The following is an 18,523-nucleotide window of genomic DNA, read 5'->3' as shown; positions in this document are numbered from 1 at the left end:
TCAAGCCAATGCTGCTGAATGTCAGCTCCAAACGCAGAGCAGCTGCAGGGCTATAAATTAGGAAATCTGTTTTCTCCTTTAAATCCTTCCTCCCTCTTCGGGTTTCCTCTCCCCTTCTCACACTCTCCCCTTTTCCATCCTTCCTCTCTTTCCCCCTCCTCCCACTTTCTCTTCTCCTGCTGCTATCAGATACAGGTAGTGGATTTTCTGTCCAGTGCACTCAATGACCAATTCCTAAGACACTGGGGTTCCAAAGAGAGAAACAGTTTCTTGCTAGGTGCAAAACAGGTGATCAGATGGCTTATCGGCTCCAAAATCTGTCTCCCCGAACTACAGTAATTCCCATAGTTTTTGTAGTATCAAAAGATGTGCAGGTTTAGGATAATGAGCACAATGGCTCTAGATGATGTAATTAGATGTGATTTAATTATTAAGCATGTGCAGATTGATTACATGCTTAGTCACGGAACGTGCGTAAGAAAATGGTGGTCTTAATATGATGGGCATGATTTTTAGTATTATAATAAGGTCGCTTATAGGTTAAAATCTAAGCTACTGCACATGTCAGGCCAGCCTATTTTGGCTAGATCCAGTTTTGGTATCAAGATAACTTTGGAATTGGTGGTTTATTTCTGGACTGACCCAAGGTCCTTCATTAATAAACATTATGGGCTGTCTTTAGTGATCATAAGACTCTAAAGTCAAAAAACTGGATAAAATGGATACAAGTGAAGGTTAGTCACAAGGTTTTTATAATCACAAGGGCCCAAGACAAAGGGTATACAATCATTATCAGAGATCAAGGCAGCTGGATTTTCAGAGATTTCAGGTATTTCCCTCTGTCTACTCTAATGTACCAGAAAGTAAAAAGGAATATCTATATAATGACTCAGTAATCATAACCATCCCTTAACTCCTAACTTCTAGGTTATACTGCTGTCTTTTCTTCCTCCGTCCTCCCCAGCCCTCTAAGCCCCTCCCCGCTTTCTCTCTCCACCCTGACACCTGGGGTATAAGTGATGGGGCAGCCCCGTGGCCTCCACCCCAAAAGATAAGCCACGAGTCCAGCCTTCTGGATGTTACTGCCCCAGTTTGCAGATGACAGAGGGAGTTTCTGGAGGTCAGGACACGTCTCTGAGATCATGGAGCTGGTATGTGGCACTGCTAGGTCAGAACTGTCTCCAGCTCATGCCAGCTGTGCTTGCGCCTCACCACTCTTTCAAACAAGTCCCCTTGGCACTTCAGTAAACTCTCAGGGGTGCAACCCGAGTTTGAATCGCACGTACTCTATGAAGTGTGCCAATGAAAAGCGACACTGTATTTAGAGGCAGAGTAGCCTGGTTTAAAGCTTAAGTTAAAAAATATTATACATTCTACAAAATAACTGGCCAGTACTCAAAAGTGCTAAGGCTATGGAAGACAAGAGTAGACTGAGGAACTGACCCCGGTTAGAGGAGGCCAGGGGGACACGAGATCTAAACATCTGGACTAGAAAAGGACATTCATTCGTGGGCCTGGGTGGAATTTAGATAAGGCCTGTAGATTAATTAAGAATATGTATCAAGGTTAATTTCCTGGATTCAATTGTCAACTAAGGCGTCAAGAGTTAGGGAACCAGGGTAAAGAGTATCTATTTTTGCAACTTTTTTTGTAAGTCTGAAACTACTTCAAAATAAAATGTTTTACAGATTTAAAGAAAGAAAAATACACTATATATATATAATGCTGCAACGAATGTGCCAGAATGTAAGATAAGGGAAACCGGGTATGGGTATATATGGGAATTCTCAGTACTACCTTCACAGTTTTTCTGTAAATTTAAAACTGTTCTAAAATTAAAAGTTCACTTTAAAAAATCTGGAAAAAAACCCAGTTTTTACCACCCTTACTTTTTGAAGGAGAAACTAAATTTAATTTGTAAAGTAAGAACAAGCTTGCCAAGATATTTTGAATTTTAGTGTTGCCCTAAGTGTATTTACTAACACTTTTCAATTCTTTAATATAAAACATGATTAGAATTCTCTGCTAAAAAAAAATATGATCAAATATATTATGCAAATTTCAAACTGCTAACCTTATTGAAAATGCTGTGAAAGGAAAGCATTTTAAGATCATTTGTTTAAACCCCCTAAAAAAAAATACTTCCCAAGAAAGCAAGCGATACCTAAGAGATTTTCACAATTCTCATCAAGTTAGTTCTTCTATTGGGAATTTAGAATGAGTTATTTTTATATGGGGAGTGATGGGATTTAACTTGGCAAAAGATGTCATCTTTACTAACAACATTTCAGATATGTGACAGAAGACTGTTTTGTATAATAAGAAACCATGAGTAAAATACTAGAACAAAGAGTGTATAAGTGGATGCTAAAAGTTAGAAAAGGTCTGGGTACAGAAAGCTGTAAAGTGGGCAAAAGTTGTTAACTTATAAATAATGCACCCTAATGAATTAATAGGTGTTGATGGTTAGCTTGCTACAGATTCCAGATAAGACATTCAAAAGAGGCCCCTTCCCTCCAAGGCCTTTAACAAGGAGAATGCAATGATGAGGACTGCAGGGCAGATTGCGGAGAGGAATTTGGCAGGGCCAGGTCTGCTTGGGGCACCCTCCACACCCATACATCCCTGCACCTAAGTCAAAAGTGTCTAATGGAAGGGTAGGTGCCAAGATGGTGGCTTAGCAAGGTGCGCGATTTAGTTCATCCTCCAGAACAGCTACTAAATAACCAGGAACAGTACAGAACAGCTCCTGGGGCCATGTCAGTGACCGGACACACAGCGTACCCCAGTCTGGACCAGCTGGACCGGCTGCGAGCCCCTTCAGAACCGTAAGCCGTGGCGGCCGGCACCCCACCCCCACAGGCTGCTTCCCAGAGGGGAAAGAAAAGGGACTTTACCAGCAGCAGGGGCTGAGCCCAACCAAACACCAATTGTGGAATTAATTAACAAATTCTGACAACTTAAAATAGGCCCCCAGCTCAGGTGTACCTGGTCAAAGCGGAGGTCGCTCATTTTTGCCCCAGCGCCAAGGGAGCAGGACTGATGGAAAAAGAAAAAAAAAAGAAAAGAAAGAAAGAAACAGAGGTTTTTGTGGCTGTTTCTACAAAGCCTTGACTACCTTTGGATACAGTGGCAGGACTTCTGAGGCTGCAACTGCCCCAGGCATAGGCAGAAACAAGCTTGTTTGAGGGCTTGTCTGGAGCTTGTGCCTTCCTCAGGGGAGAGTGAAGCCCAACTCAGGTGGAATCCCTCCATCAAGGAATTCAGACACCAGGGCTTGGTAATTTGAAGCCATTAAAACCAGCCTACAACCTCTCCTCTGTCTCCACCACGCCCCCAGCAGGGAGAGTCTGCCAAAGTTAAAGGTACCGCATCATCTTATGCTGGTGGGACCTGCAGTCAGACAAGCACCACATACCGGGCAGGATAAGAGAAACAGAGTCCAGAGACTTCACAGGAAAGTCTTTCAACCTGCTGAGTCTCACCCTCAAGGAAAACTGATGCAGATGACTCTTTCCTCCTGATAGGAGGCCAGTTTGGTCTGGGAAAATCCGGCTGGCGTCTATAATACCTAAGTAGACCCTCCTAAGGGTTGGGGGGTGGGGAAGGCACCATACAGGCAGGGCAAGAAACAAGAAAACAAGAACTGAAAAATTCTCCTCTGTTAAATAAAACCTAAGCTCGAGGTCCAGAAAAAGCTGAACTGAATGTGAAAATACAGACATACAACAAATTCATCCAGCAAGAAAACCCTAGGTAAAAGAAATGAAAACAATCTCCAGAATAAACTAATTAAGGTAATTAAATGCCAGCAAAAAATAACAAATCACACTAGGAAAACTGAAGATATGGCCCAGTCAAAGGAACAAACCAACAATTCAAATGTGATACAGGAACTGAAACATTTAATTCAGAATATATGAACAGACATGGAAAACCTCATCAAAAACCAAATCAATGAATTGAGGGAGGATATAAAGAAGGCAAGGAATGAACAAAAAGAAGAAATCAAAAGTCTGAAAAAACAAATCATAGAACTTATGAGAATGAAAGGCACAGTAGAGGAGATGAAAAACACAATGGAAACCTACAATGTTAGATTTCAAGAGGCAGAAGATAGGATTAGTGAACTGGAGGATGGAACATCTGAAATCTGACAAGCAAAAGAAAATATAGGGGAAAAAATGGAAAAATATGAGCAGGGACTCAGGGAATTGAATGACAATATGAAGCTCATGAATATACGTTTGTGGGCATCCCAGAAGGAGAAGAGAAGGGAAAAGGAGGAGAAAAACTAATGGAGGAAATTATCATTGAAAATTTCCCAACTCTTATGAAGGACTTAAAATTACAGATTCAAGAAGTGCAGTATACCCCAAAGAGAATAGATCCAAATAGACATACTCCAAGACATTTACTAATCAGAATGTCAGAGGTCAAAGAGAAAGAGACAATCTTGAAAGCAGCAAGAGAAAAGCAATCCATTACATACAAGGGAAGCCCAATAAGACTATGTATAGATTTCTCAACAGAAACCATGGAGGCAAGAAGACAGTGGGATGATATATTTAAATTATTAAAAGAGAAAAACTGCCAACCAAGAATTCTATATCCAACAAAATTGCCCTTCAAAAATGAGGGAGAAATTAAAACATTTTGAGACAAAAAAAATCACTGAGAGAATCTGTGACCAAGAGACCACTCTGCAAGAAATACTAAAGGGAACACTAGAGAAAGATACAAAAAAACAGAAGAGAGAGATGTGGAGAAGAGTGTAGAAATGAAGACTATGAGTAAAGGTAAAAAGAAGAAAATTAGATATGACATATAAAATCCAAAAGGCAAAATGATAGAAGAAAGTACTACCCATACAGTAATAACACTAAATGTTAATGGATTAAACTCCCCAATCAAAAGACATAGACTGGCAGAATAGGTTAAAAAACAGGACCCATCTATATGCTGTCTACAGGAAATACATCTTAGACCGAAGGATAAACACAGGTTGAAAGTGAAAGGTTGGCAAAAGATATGTCATGCAAATAACAACCAGAAAAGAGCAGGAATAGCTATACTAATATCCAACAAATTAGACTTCAAATGTAAAATAGTTAAAAGAGACAAAGAAGAATACTATGTATTAATAAAAGGAACAATTCAGCAAGAAGACATAACAATCATAAATATTTATGCACCAAGCCAGAATGCTCCAAAATACATGTGGCAAACACTGAAACACTGAAAAGAGAAATAGACACATCTACCATAATAGCTGGAGACTTCAATTTCCCACTCTCATCAATGGACAGAACATCTAGACAGAGGATCAATAAAGAAACAGAGAATTTGAATATTCCAATAAATAAGCTAGACTTAACAGACATTTATAGGACATTACACCCCACAACAGCAGGATACACCTTTTTCTCAAGTGTTCATAGATCATTCTCAAAGATAGACCATATGCTGGGTCACAAAGCAAGTCTCAACAAATTTAAAAAGATTGAAATCCTACACAACACTTTCTCAGATCATAAAGGAATGAAGTTGGAAATCAATAATAGGCAGAGCACCAGAAAATTCACAAATACGTGAAGGCTCAATAACACACTCTTAAACAACCAGTGGGTCAAGGAAAAAATTACAAGAGAAATCAGTAAATACCTCGAGGCAAATGAAAATGAAAACACAACATATCAAAATTTATGGGATGCAGCAAAGGCATTGCTAAGAGGGAAATTTATTGCCCTAAATACCTATATCAAAAAAGAAGAAAGGGCAAAAATCAAGGAATTAACTGTCCACTTGGAAGAACTAGAGAAAGAACAGCAAACTAACCACAAAGCAAGCAAAAGGAAAGAAATAATGAAGATTAGAGCAGAAATAAATGAAATTGAGAGCATGAAAACAATTGAGAAAATCAACAAAACCAGAAGCTGGTTTTATCAGAAAATCAATGTAAGATTGATGGACCCTTAGCAAGATTGACAAAAAGAAGAGAGAGGATACAAGTAAATAAGATCAGAAATGGAAGAGGAGACATAACCACTGACCCCACAGAAATAAAGGAAGTAAGAGAGGATACTATGAACAACTTTATGCTAATAAACCTGTTTAATGATACCAAACCAGAAGACAGTCTGCATGATGCTTCTTCCAAAGCCTTCTCGAGACAGTTTGCAGGTTTTCTTTCCTGCAAACTGCTTCAGGACTGGGGAGCTGGGTGCGTGGTGGAAGCTTGTCTAGAATTGGCTGTTCTTACGCTGGCTGGGTGCGGCCAGGGCTGGGTGTTTTGGCAAAGGACACAGTGTGCCTGATCTTGCAATGCACTTGAACACCACTTGCCATTTTCATCTCAGAGTTCAGTTTCATGCACAGATCCAACCCCCCACTCATCTCCACCTGTCCTGAAACTGGCTCTAAGGCAGCCCCCAGCCCAAGCAATGAGGCTTTCGTGGAGCCCACCACAGCCTCCTGGAGGTTCCTTTGCTGGTTCACACTTCCAGGTGTGATGGGGTCCCCGGGAGGCCTTTTCACATGAGCATCCCCTCCAAGGGGACTTTGCAAATACTTTTTTTTTTTTAACGTGGGCAGGCACCGAGAATCAAGTCTGGGTCCTCGGGCATTGCAGGCAAGCATTCTTACCTGCTGAGCCACCGTGGCCCGCCCTGCAAATACTTTTTTATTCTCTATTCAAATCCTTCTGGGATTTATCGAGGCATCACTTTGGACAAAACCCACAACATCTCATGCCCTACTCAAGGTTCCATGTACTTATGGTGTTCAATTAAGCTGTCCGCACATAAGTTATATTAGGAAATTGCACTAGTCAAAATATAAATTTTGTACCAAATAAATATTTTTTTGCTTTAGTCTCACACATAAGTTAAATTTTTTAAATATTAATTACCATCTATTTTCAATACCCTGCATTATTGACATTCCTTTGTTCTTCCTCATGCAAAACATTTTTAAATTTGTACATTTAGTCACTATCATTATTTAAAAAAATTTTTTTTTTATTGTAGTAACATATATACAGCATGAATTTCCCATTTCAGCCACTTTCATGTGAGCACCTCAGTAGCATTAGCCACATTCACCATTTTTTTTTGCAGGGGGGGTGGTGCATGATCCAGGAATCGAACCCGGTTCTCCCGCACGAAAGGTGGGCATTCTAACCACTGCACCCTCGGTCACCATGATTGTGCTACCGTCGCCACCATCCATCACCACAGCTTTTCATCACCCCACAGAAACCCTGTCCCCATCAAACAGAAACTCTCTCCCCCTCCCCCAGCACCAGGTAACCTCTATTCTACTTTCTGTCTCTACGAATTTGCCTATTCTAGATATTTCACGTAGGTGGAATCATACACTATTTGTTCTTCTGTCTCTGGCTTATTTCACTCAGCCTGATGTCCTCTAGATTCATCCATGTTGTCGCATGGATCAGAACTTCCTTCCTTTTTATGGCACAAACCTTGGTTTTGCAGGAGCAGTAGCAGCTTGCTGGCCTGTCCACCCTCCTCCCCTCATCCTGTTGTCCACTGAGGGGTAAGAGCCATTCCTTAAAGTAAGGGTCACCAAACCTAACCTGGTCCCCAGCCTGTCTTGTACAGTTCATCAGCTAAGGATGTTTTTTTGGTATGGTTGGAAGAAAAAAAAAATCGAAAGAAAGATAATACTTCATGACATGTGGAAACTGTATGACAGCCCAATTTCAAAATCCATAAATAAAGTTTTATTGGAATCCAGCCATGCTCATGCATTTATCTGTTGACTACAGCTGCTTTCATGCAACAACAGCAGCATGGAGTAGTTGTCACAGAGATCTTAGGGTGCACAAGGATGAAAATATCTACCCTCTGGCCCTCTGGGGAAAAAGGGACCCCTGCTTTAAGGCGTTTATTTAACAAGACAATCGCTGCCATGGGCAGGGCTCTGCCAGGCGCTGTGGGGAGGGCAAGGCTAGGCTCATTCCCCCCAGGAAGTTACAGGTGAGACGCGGGTGAGAAGGGGGCAGCGATGCTAAACGGGTGCGGGAGAGGAAAAATACCCCGTGTGTGTTGGAGATGCGGGCTTGGGGCGGGGGGAGTTCGGAGGAGGGTGTGGGTGGAGAGGAGGGGTGAGATGCCTGCAGGGCAGAGGTGGAGTGTGAGCAGAACCGAGCAGGGCAGGTGGGATTTCAGGGCCTGTGGGTGGGTGGGAGGTAGTCCAGGTGTTTCCACAGGCGTGGGTCCAGGAAGATCTCAAATCTGTGTAGGGGTTTTAAGACTACAATTCTAACAGAATGGTGGTACTGTGTATAGAAAATAAAAATTTAAAAACACATAAAAATTAGGGCGGTGCAACAGTGACTCAGTGGCAGAGTTCTTGCCTCTCATGCCAGAGACCCGGGTTCGATTCCCGGAGCCTACCCATGCCAAGAAAAAAAAAAAAAAAGCGTAAAAATTAAAGCACAGAAAGGCGAGGCAGGAGAAAGAGCAGGAGAGAGCAGATGCTGGTTTAGTTTCTGGCGAGCCCGGTAAGCAAGGATGGTGCACAGGAGACGGACTCAGGGACAGGCTTGGGGTGGGGTGGGGGCCCTGTGCTGAGCACCAGGTGACGTTGTGGGGAGGCTGGCTGCTCAGCGGGGAACTGAAAGGAGGTCAGGGCCTGGGCCAGTCCCACACTTAGAGGGTGGGAGGAGGACAGGAGTGTCAGTCACTGACCCAAAGCTTCTCGCCAGGACTGGAAGGAGTCTTCCTGGTCTCCCTGCCCTGCCCTCTCCACCATTTTACAGAAGCTGCACCACGGGGAGGTGTGTCTAGGTAGATATAAAGAGAAGCACCCAGATACAGGCATAAACAAGATGTAGGGGTTTATTTCTTGCACATAACTGAAGCCGAGCACTGGACAGTCATGGCTGGCATGAGGCGCCGTGTTGGGGTATGGAGGCGGGTGCCCGGCCCCCCTCTGTCTTTGGCCATCCTGAGCATGTGGCTTCTACCTTCAAGGTGTGTCAACATTCAGAAAGGCCACAGGGGAAGGAGGAAGGGGTGGAGGGCACCAAGGAGGCTCCTGCCAGCAGAGCTGGGCCCCTTTGCAGATATTTCCTGGGTGCCCTGTCCAATGACAGGGCATCCTCCAACGTGGCATTAGCCACCCCAGCCTGCACAGGAGGCTGGAAGGTGTGGCCTCTCAATGGGGTACAGCAGCAGCCTGTTCCCGGGGAGGGCAGGGAATGGACATGGCTAGGCCCCCAGCAGATGTGCCATAGAGCAGGTATCTGCAGTTACCAGAGGGCAAGTTCTGGTGCCCTTAGTGGGTATTAATCTCACAGAGGCTGTGCCGACGAGGTGATGCTTGGCTTTTCTTCAAATAACTACAGCCTGTCAGTCTGTCCAGTTCATGGTCAGCTGCCTGCCTAGGAGCTCTCCGGTTCCTGCTTGGTGTCTCCATCACCATCATCACCTCCATCATCAATACCATCCAAAACCCACAGTCCTCTTGGGAGCAGTGCTGTCCTGCGCCCTTTAGCCAAGGTGGCATAATAACAGCTGCACCGCAATCATCAGCACTTCTCACATGTCAACTCAGTACTAAGTGCTTTAACTAAGCTTCAAGAAGTTTCATGCTCACAGCGGCCCTGTGGGAGTAGGAAAATTAGTATCATGACCATTTTACAGGGAGAGAAAATGAGTCAGGGAGATTGGGTAACTTGCCCAGAGCCATAAAGCTGGCAGGGGGTGAAATCAGGCTTTGGGCCCCCATTGGCCTGGCTCCTGAGGCTGCAGTCTACACCCCTACCTTCCAGATTTCAGACTAAGTCATGAATAGAACAGTTCAGCAGCAGAAGAAACCTATTCAGCCAACATATGCATAAGGAGTGAGAATTTCTATCACACAGATTGCTTTTTAATCTGGTGGAGGCTTGACATGGTGGCCGAGGTACCTCTTGGAAGACTGGAGTGGACTTTTTGGGCATGCAGAGCTGCTTTGGAGAAGAGGGAGGGCAGGACAGGGCCTAGGGGGACAAAAGGTGTAGATGAGAGAGGTAAGAAGACGCTTAAGGAAAGGAGATGACTGAGAGGTCCTGGAAAAGCGCCCAGAAACTCTGATAGGAGCGCTTCATGTTAGCATCCAACCATCCATCTGTCCATCCATCCTCCACCCATCCATCCACCTAGACAGAGTAGTCTGAGACACGGCTTACTGTGACAGTCTTCTGATGACAGCCCAGGTGGGACTGAGCTGCAGGGGGAAGCCCAGGATTGCCGCTCTATCATGTGGCTCCTTCATGTCTATGAGAACTTGATCCACAAGAATAAATCCTATGGGCTGCAAAATTCTTTCACCAACATTCACTCCTGGGATCCTCCCAACAGCTCTGGGAGGAGGCAAATACAGCTGATGTCATCTCAGGCATTTTATAAATGAAGAAACTGAAACTTGATAGGCAAATCCAATTCCCCCCAATTAGACAACGAATCTGGGACTTGAACCAGACATCTTGGTCCTCAACCCAGCACCCTGTGGACTGTAACACCTACTTCCCATTAGGAGAACTCCACGAAGACACTTTCAGCGGGCCCTGGGTCTGCAATGATACATGTGGATTCCTGAGTCTTTTGGTGCTCATCCTTTCTCCCCCATTAGATTGTGTGCTTCCAAAGGGCAGACTGTCATGGAAGCATTTTGGTTCCTTCCAAGTACCCAGCACTTGGCTGTTTTCACAGTGAGTCTCAAGAAATGTTAACCTTCTAGATTTTAAGGTCTTGGCTCACCAGGTCCTAGGATACTGAGTGAAATATTGATAGCCCCATAAAATGACCAGGGCAGATCAATTCCTGGCAGCCCAGGTGCCACAGGAGAGGGGACAGTTCAGTTCTTGCAGAAGGAAGAGGCAGAGTTTCTCACTTCTATTAAGCCCGTACCAAGGACCTTCGTGGTGGAGGATGTAGCTGTTGGCCACTTTGGTCATTTGGGCTTCTCTCACCCAGGCTTCTGAAAGTACAGTTTTCTGTAGGAAACCACGACTGACATTTCAAATATAACTCACAGCTTGCTCATCCGTACTTGGAAATCTTTCTACATGAGGAGCTGAGTGAAATCTGGGCACATACCAACTGTCCACGTAGAAAAAGGCACCATATAGAAATCAGCCTGCCTTGATCTGATTCCTTTTCAGAGGAAGGGGTTTGATCTCTGAGTGTTTTCCAGATGGCAATGTCATTAGTTGATGGCAATGATCTCTTGTTATCTCCAATGAGGAAAGACAAAGCAGCAGGTTCACACATGGCTTAGCTTTCTAGTATCTATGTAACAGCCTCTGGCTCCATTGGAACCACTAGCAGATGAAAAAGGCAATTTCTCTCTCTCACCTGCATCTTAGCCTGATAGCCCTGGTGTGGGGACATGGTTGGGGTGGGGTGGGGTGGGATCAGTCTCTCTGTGGTTTAATCATGCAGTCAACGTTTCACCCATCTGGGTTTCACCTGGGTGGTTTTCAGATCCAAAAGACACTACACTGCTGAGTTCCTCCTGAGATTGGAAGAGGGAGTGGGGAGAGGCAGTCATTCTGAGGGGCTCATTGTGTATGTTCCAGAATCTCCCCTGCAGACCCCCGCCGAAGACGGATCTGAGGAACTGGGCTCTGAAACCTCTGATGCTAAGAGCACACCGACGGCCGAAGGTGGGGCCTCCCTCCTCTCATTACTTCATTCAAACAGCTCCTTCATGCCTCCAGCCTGTGCTTAACCATGCTTTGAGCCCCTATGTGCCACCCTTCCTGGCTGCGTTTGCTGCTACCTCCCCCTGCCATCACCCACAAGAGATATGCTTATGATGCTTTGCAGGATGAGGCTCCAAAATGTTGCAGGAACTAAGCCCTGCCTGCTTCGATACCTTACTCACAGGTGCCAGGTATGGGCACCCTTCATCATGCCTGTCCTTTCCAAAGCCTTGAAGGGGCCTGGATCAGTGTCAGAGCAGACCCCAAGCACAGTGCCACAAAGTCCCTGCTCTCTATTCATCACCCCCCTTGAACCCCTTTGGAAGACCCACCTCCCTCTTCTTTCGTGGGTTACCCAGTCCCAGAGCTGTGGGAAGGGGTAGGTCAGTGCACATCTCCAAGCCCACTCTTTGGGTCGGTCTTGGATCCTTCATGCCTGGGACTCTGAACTTGGTCTGAGCCTCTAGTCTTTGGCCACAGTGTTTGTTCCTTCTTATCCTCTCCCAATATTTGGTGTCTGGGTGATTCTAAAGCTCTTCATGCATTTCCTAGTGTTCCTTGGTCCTGATTTTGACCATCTTCTCTTGCTCCCCATCTGTATCAGTCAAGACTGTGTTTGGTTGTAAATAAAGAAATCTCAACTAACCAGGCAACATATATGAAGAGGCTTATTTGCCTCACATCATAAGATGTCTGGATTTGGGCAACATCTCCCTAGCATCATCGATGCTGTCCTATCTTTATCTTCTGCCATCCTTGGTAGGTTGGATTGTTGCCTCATGGTTGCAGGATGGCTGCTATACTTCCAGGCATTATATCTGCCACAGAAGCAGGAAGAAAGTAGCAAAGCAAAGTGGCCAAAAAGGCCTTGTTGACCAAATATGTCCCTTTTTTATTGGGAAAGCAAGAGTTTGCCTGAAAGCCCAACTTGGCAAAATTCCACTTATGTTTCAAGGTCCAGAGCTGGTCTCATGGCTACCCTTAGCTGCAAGGGAGGCTGGATCATTGAGCTTTGTGCTTTCCAGAAACAGCATCTGCCCCTTCACCTCTCCCTCTTCCCTAAAGAATTTCAAGGTCCCATTCTCAGCACTTCTCCAGGCCCTGCCCATTACATTGGATGCTGTGTCACAGAGTGCTAGCCTGGGCCCAGCATCTCCCAAGCTTCCACCTCCAGATTAATTCAGAAAGTGGCTGTCAAGTGCCTGCAAATTTCCTGGTATAACAGTGTGTCTGTGGAAGATGTAGCAAGCACGGCCCTTACTCCCAACATTCTCAGCCTGGTGAGAATAATACTTAGGCCAAATCCTCTTTCCTCATAGAGCAGGTAATGCCAATAAATTTCCTGATCATCTTGTCAGGACAGTTTTGTGAGTTGCCTACAGCCCAGAGAAAGTTCTGCAACGCCGTGGCCTGATCTCACGCCAGCCTCCCTGAGCACGGTTCTCGGTGACATCATGTGCCTCATTCAGGAAGAATCTCCCAACCAGGCTTGCTACACTCTGGACCCAGAACATGTGCGGGCCCCAAGAGCTTTAGTTCTCACCCCCCACACACACCCCGGGCACGGGGCACCACTAGGGCTGGGCTCTGCCCACTTCCCTTCCTGCACCTGCCATAACTGCAAGTGAAATGGGTTTCACTGAACTAAACTGACTTTGGCTCCTGGAAAGCTTTCAAAGCCGATGACTCCTTATATTTGCCAGATGCAGCCTGGCAGTGTCCCAGGGCATTGCTGGGGAGGAATGCCAATTTGGAAGTGTCCACCTTGTTGAGAGAGGGACAGTAGCTCCTGGCAGTGGAAACTTACCTTCCTGCCTCTGCTGGGGGGATGGACCCATCCACAGACCTGTTCCCAAGGACCCAATTCTGGAAGGACGGGCTTGTTCTCTGCCTTACTGGGGGACTCTGCTTCTTAGTCGCGGGTCATGGGCTGGGGGAGGGGCGGTCGGAGCGGGAAGCAACCTTGGAAGTCACCTGGAGGTGACATCCCCGCTCGGCAGATGAGGAAACCGAGCGCCTCGCAGCCTACCTGCCTTAGTTTCAATCCTGTCCCTCTGCACTGCCTTGAGAACCACACACTTATGAGCCGTCCTGTGGGTTTCAATATCTCTTCTTTAAAGATGCCTGGGACCACCCCCAGCGGCCTCTCCTGCCACCGCGTTCCGGGGGGCGGTCCCGGGCTCTGCCGGCGCAGGGGACGGGCGTTTCATGGGCCGTTCCAGGGGCACTGAGAACTAACGTGCGTGCTGTGGAGCGGGCTGCGGGCCCCGCTCTGTGGTGCTGCTTCTCTGCACGCGGCTGCGCGCGCTCCCGCCCCCTCCGGCCCCGCTCCCGCCCCCGCAGCGGAGGTGACCGGCTCGGCCCAGCCCCCTCTAAGCGCTCTCTTGGCGGTTTCCAGACGCAACAGCGCCCCTAGTGGACGAGAGCGCACCGTGCGCGCTGGCGGCCGCCCAGCCCCCCGCGGACATCCCCGAAGGAACCACAGGTGAGGGGGGAGCAGCCTGGGCGATCTCGCGGAGGGCCCCAGCGGGGTGCCCGGGCTCGCGCGGGGGTTACCCGCTGTCTAAGGCCCGCCTCTAGGCATCTTGGGTGGGCAGCCGCTGTCGGTGCCGGGGCTCGTCCGGCCAGCCTCCCCGAGGGCACGGGAACCTTCTAGATTCTTCTCTCCCGGTCTCCGTCTGCGCGCCCGCTCCGGAGGGCTCTCCACCGGGCAGGGTTCTCCGAGGCAGGCTGGAGGGCATTACCCTGCCTTCTGCGCACCCGACGTCAGCCCCCTCAGCCCCAACTCTGCCCAGGGCAGGGTCGCCGTCTGGGGGGTGCTTTACCCCCCCGGGAGCGCCCTGCGTACACGGCAGGGTGCAGAGGGCTGAACCACACGCAGTGTAAAGAGCCTAACTGAGCAGTCCCTGAGGAATTCAGAAACATGGCCTAGCATCCGCTTCTAGGATTGTGTCACCTTTTCAATTGTGTCTGCATAGAGCAGGCCTGACAAAGCTGTCCTGGACGCGGGTGAAGGGGGACAGGTCCGGACAGGGCACCGTCCAGAAACAGCGCGGGACTCAGGGCTGCGGGATGACGGGCGCCGCCCAGCCCAGCAGTTAGTGCTGTGGGAAGGCCCCAGGGCAATGCCCAGCACAGCCTCGGGCTCTTGATGTCGCTTCCTTCACGTCCTCTTTCCTGGGCTTTGCCTAAAGATTCTGGCCCTGGGCTTAGCGATCTGGAGGGTGCCCCGCTGCTCAGCGAGAAAGGCGGAAGAGTGTTGGACAGGATTTCACCAGCAATGGAGGGCCAGAAATGTCCCCAGAGCTCTCCTTCCTAAAGATGATGCTGACGATCACAGTTGGGAAGCCCGCGTGGCGTTTCCTCAGGACCCCATGTGCTGGGAACACCCACCTTTGGAGGCCTGAGAGCCCACCCCACCCCCACCTCCCACCTCTGCCTCCTGCATAGTACCTTTCTCTGCCTGGTGAGGTGATGGAGCAGCGAAGCCTTCTGAGGTTGGGGGTCTTTGGAAGGCTGTGTGACAGACTCGTGGGTGAGGTCACCGGGAACTTTATTTTTGTCTCTCACTGTCCCTTTATGATTTATTCAGTGGGGTGGGTTCTCCCCCAACGTACAGTGAAAGCTCTGGCCAACTCTTGACTTTCTTGTCACTCCTAGAGAATCTAAAGTCCTTCAGTCTCCAAAAGTCACAAAACACAGTCTGAAAATGCCCATTAGACCGTCCCGTCCCACGCGGCAGTCGAAGCTCCTGAGTCCATCCAGCCGTTCCCCTCGGAGAGAGGGGACGGGGGACAGGGGGGTTCTCTCTGGATGGTCACCCTTTCTGCATTAGCAGCTGTTTAAAGTCGACTCTTGCGGGACCTTTGGGGAATTCTTTCAGAACCTTCCCTCCGCCTCTCTCCAGTGAACTTCCCTTGAGACCCGTCCTCTGCACCTAATTCTGGCAGACACTGACTCTTTCTTCAGCCTCCTGGATTCTGAATCTCTCCTCTGAGCCTGCTCTCCACTGAGGACTGCTTGTCCCTCAGCGGCCCTGCTGGACAGGACCTCAGGCTTCCCCACGCCTTCTCTAGTCTGCTGTGTCCACAACATGGAAGCCTGTGGGCATTCTTCCCCCACACAAACCTTGGGCCTACAGACTGCCGCCAAAGCAGGGCTGGCCCTCCTCACACCCTCTGGTTCCAGTGTGGGATTACAGGTGGTGCCTTCCCTGGGATTGAGGTGATAGGTGGCCACGTTGCCACCCTAGCTTGGGTTGCTCCTAGCACGCATGCTGCTCTCTCCAAATAGTCCTCAAGACTCCGCTCCTTGCCCCAGTCTCTCAGCCCTTCTATGCTGTTACACCCCCATTGTGGCGGAGAGTTTTTAGAGCCGGGTAAACATTTTCTCAGCTATTTACTTTGACAATATGTACCTTTGTTTTGCACCTCATTTTGGCATTCCCTATTTTCAATATCTCGATGCCTCCATGAAACTTCTAATTTAACCTCCAGTTAGACCTGCCATGTGGCCACCCCCACTGCAGGGATCCCTGCCTTGCTGGGGGACATGCAGTCCTCTTGGTTCCCTGTAAAATACCCCCCGGAGATAGAGAAAGGTCTGTGCTGTGATGACCCCAACCACTGCCATGTGTGCGCCCTCCCTTTGGCTTCTCTGAACACCTCCCTCATTGGGTCAGGGGCGTTGGAGAAATGTCGCAACCTCCATTTTCTGATCCGTGCCACAGCCAGGACCTGCAGTTCTGCACTGATATGTGAAGGCAGATCGTCTGTCCTAGTACCAGTGCAGTAGCATTGTCCTGGAATGCCTCCTCGTGTCCTCTGTCTCAAGGAATCCATGGCCATTTAGCCGGTATGTTAGTTAGGTTCAGGTGTCAGCTTGGCCAGGTGAAGGTGCCTAACTCAATTGCTGTGGACTTGAGCCAATGGCATGTGAACCTCATCTGTTGCTGATTACATCTGCAGTCGGCTAGGAGGCGTGCCTGCTGCAATGAATGATGTTGGATTTAATTGGCCGGTGCTTAAATGAGAGAGGTCAATGTAGCACAGCCCAGGCAGCTCAACATACCTCATCTCAGCACTCGCAACTCAGCCCAGGCCTTTGGAGATGCAGAAAGGAATAATCCCCGGGGAAAGTTGTTGGAACCCAGAGGCCTGGAGTGAAGGCCAGCAGACATCACTTTGTGCCTTCCCATGTAAGAAAGAACCTCGGTTGAAAGTTAGCTGCCTTTCCTCTGAAGAACTACACGTTTTAAACTAAATAAATCCCCTTTTATTAAAAGCCAGTCCATCTCAGGTGTGTTGCATTCCAGCAACCAGCAAACTAGAACAGCTGCACTTGCATCACTCTGAGTCTTTCTTCCATAACTTTGCCAGAAACTCAGATCCAGTCTACACTTGGGGCTTTGCCTTCTTGCCAATCAGCCCATCCGTCGCTCAGGGGTGTTGTCACACCACGACTCATGGACCTGCCACCATTAGACCTTGTGGGCATTTGACCTGTCAGCTTGTGGGGATCAGGGGGTATCTGTGCCCATGAGCTGGCAAATGATAAGAGCTTCCTGAGCCCACCACTGCTGCCCTCGCCCACCCTCCCACAGCTGCCCTCTGCAGCCAACTGGTTGGGTATCTGTGAGGCTCTGTCGTGGCAATCCAGCAAGTCTGAGAATCCTGTTCCTTCATCTATCCTCTCTGGGATGGGCCTGTGCTGGCTGGTTCCAGTCAGTTGGCTTTTCTGTTTTAGATGTGGATACTGAATGGTTGCTGGCACTTCTAACAGTGTGGGCGAGAAGGTCTCAACTGGCCATCATACATGGCATCCCAGGCAGCAGCTCAGCTTCTTTGACCTCTCCCCACCTGCGTCTTTATTGAGTGAGGGGTTCAGGGCCCGGAACTCACAGCTCAGAAGATCATGTAAAGTATTTGGGTTTTGTTTAGCAAACTCTTTCATCAACTTCCCAATGATATCATTTGCAGAGAAGCCAGAGGTGCAGTCCCCTGGAACTCCAAGATGTGCCTTTTGTGAATGTTTTAGGAAAAATGCCAGAAGATGCTGAGAGCTCAGTTTCTAGCAAATAGTAACTGTCTTTGCTTTTATCTTCTTCATTTGCTAATGCATAAACCAGCTGAAGAAGCAGGCATTGGAGACACCCCCAACCTGGAGGATCAAGCTGCTGGACACGTGACTCAAGGTCAGTGGACTAAAATTGCCACCACGATTTGGGGATCAGGGAGGAGGGAGATGGGAACATTCAGCTGGATTCCACCCTGAAAAGAGAAACTTGTGCCTGGGACTTCAGTCATAGGGCCAACCACAGATGAGTTTGGGGTTTGTTTCTTATGAAAGGTAGGCTCCTTAGGTATAGAAAAAACCCTAGCAATTTCTTCCTAACGTCATTTCTAAACTATTCTTAAAGTGTTCAGTGTCCTGAAAGAAGCCGGCTTGATCCAGTCTGGGGAGTAGAGAGTAAATGTCCAATGGACAAGCAAATATGCACAATGGGGGGGTTTTCCCTGCAGGCTGGCCTCTGGCGTGTCCTGGGAGCAAGGCCTCAACCAAATCACCACCAAGCTATTTCTTTTGAACTTTCTTCAGTGCAACCTTCGTACCTTATTATGATTTTCTTCTCAGGGACCAGAATGTTGTGTTCAAGAAAAGCAGCTTTCAGGGTGGGCCGTGGTGGCTCAGCAGGCAGAGTTCTCACCTGACATGCCAGAGACCCAGATTAGGTTCCCAGTGCCTGCCCATGAAAAAAAAAAAAGGAAAAGAAAAGCAGCTTTCTATAATCAGTTATTGTAGATATTT

At 47.8% G+C, this 18,523-nt stretch overlaps 1 protein-coding gene across 13 annotated transcripts in view; it reads left to right on the top strand.

Moving 5' to 3' along the window:
* Positions 1–18,523, top strand: part of MAPT (microtubule associated protein tau) — a 128,276-nt gene that overhangs the window by 70,082 nt on the left and 39,671 nt on the right. For 7 of the 13 annotated variants that reach the window (XM_077164044.1, XM_077164042.1, XM_077164041.1 and 4 more), the window contains exons 3-5: positions 11,591–11,677; positions 14,115–14,201; positions 17,844–17,909. In XM_077164044.1, the coding sequence (XP_077020159.1) occupies positions 11,591–11,677; positions 14,115–14,201; positions 17,844–17,909 (240 nt within the window). The remainder of the gene's footprint in view (positions 1–11,590; positions 11,678–14,114; positions 14,202–17,843; positions 17,910–18,523) is intronic. The other 6 variants (XM_077164046.1, XM_077164043.1, XM_077164037.1 and 3 more) reach the window with 2 other exon arrangements.

This window comes from Tamandua tetradactyla, chromosome 6 (genome assembly GCF_023851605.1).
Source record: "Tamandua tetradactyla isolate mTamTet1 chromosome 6, mTamTet1.pri, whole genome shotgun sequence".
Classification (NCBI taxonomy): Eukaryota; Metazoa; Chordata; class Mammalia; order Pilosa; family Myrmecophagidae; genus Tamandua; species Tamandua tetradactyla.
This window is presented reverse-complemented; position numbering and strand designations above follow the sequence as displayed.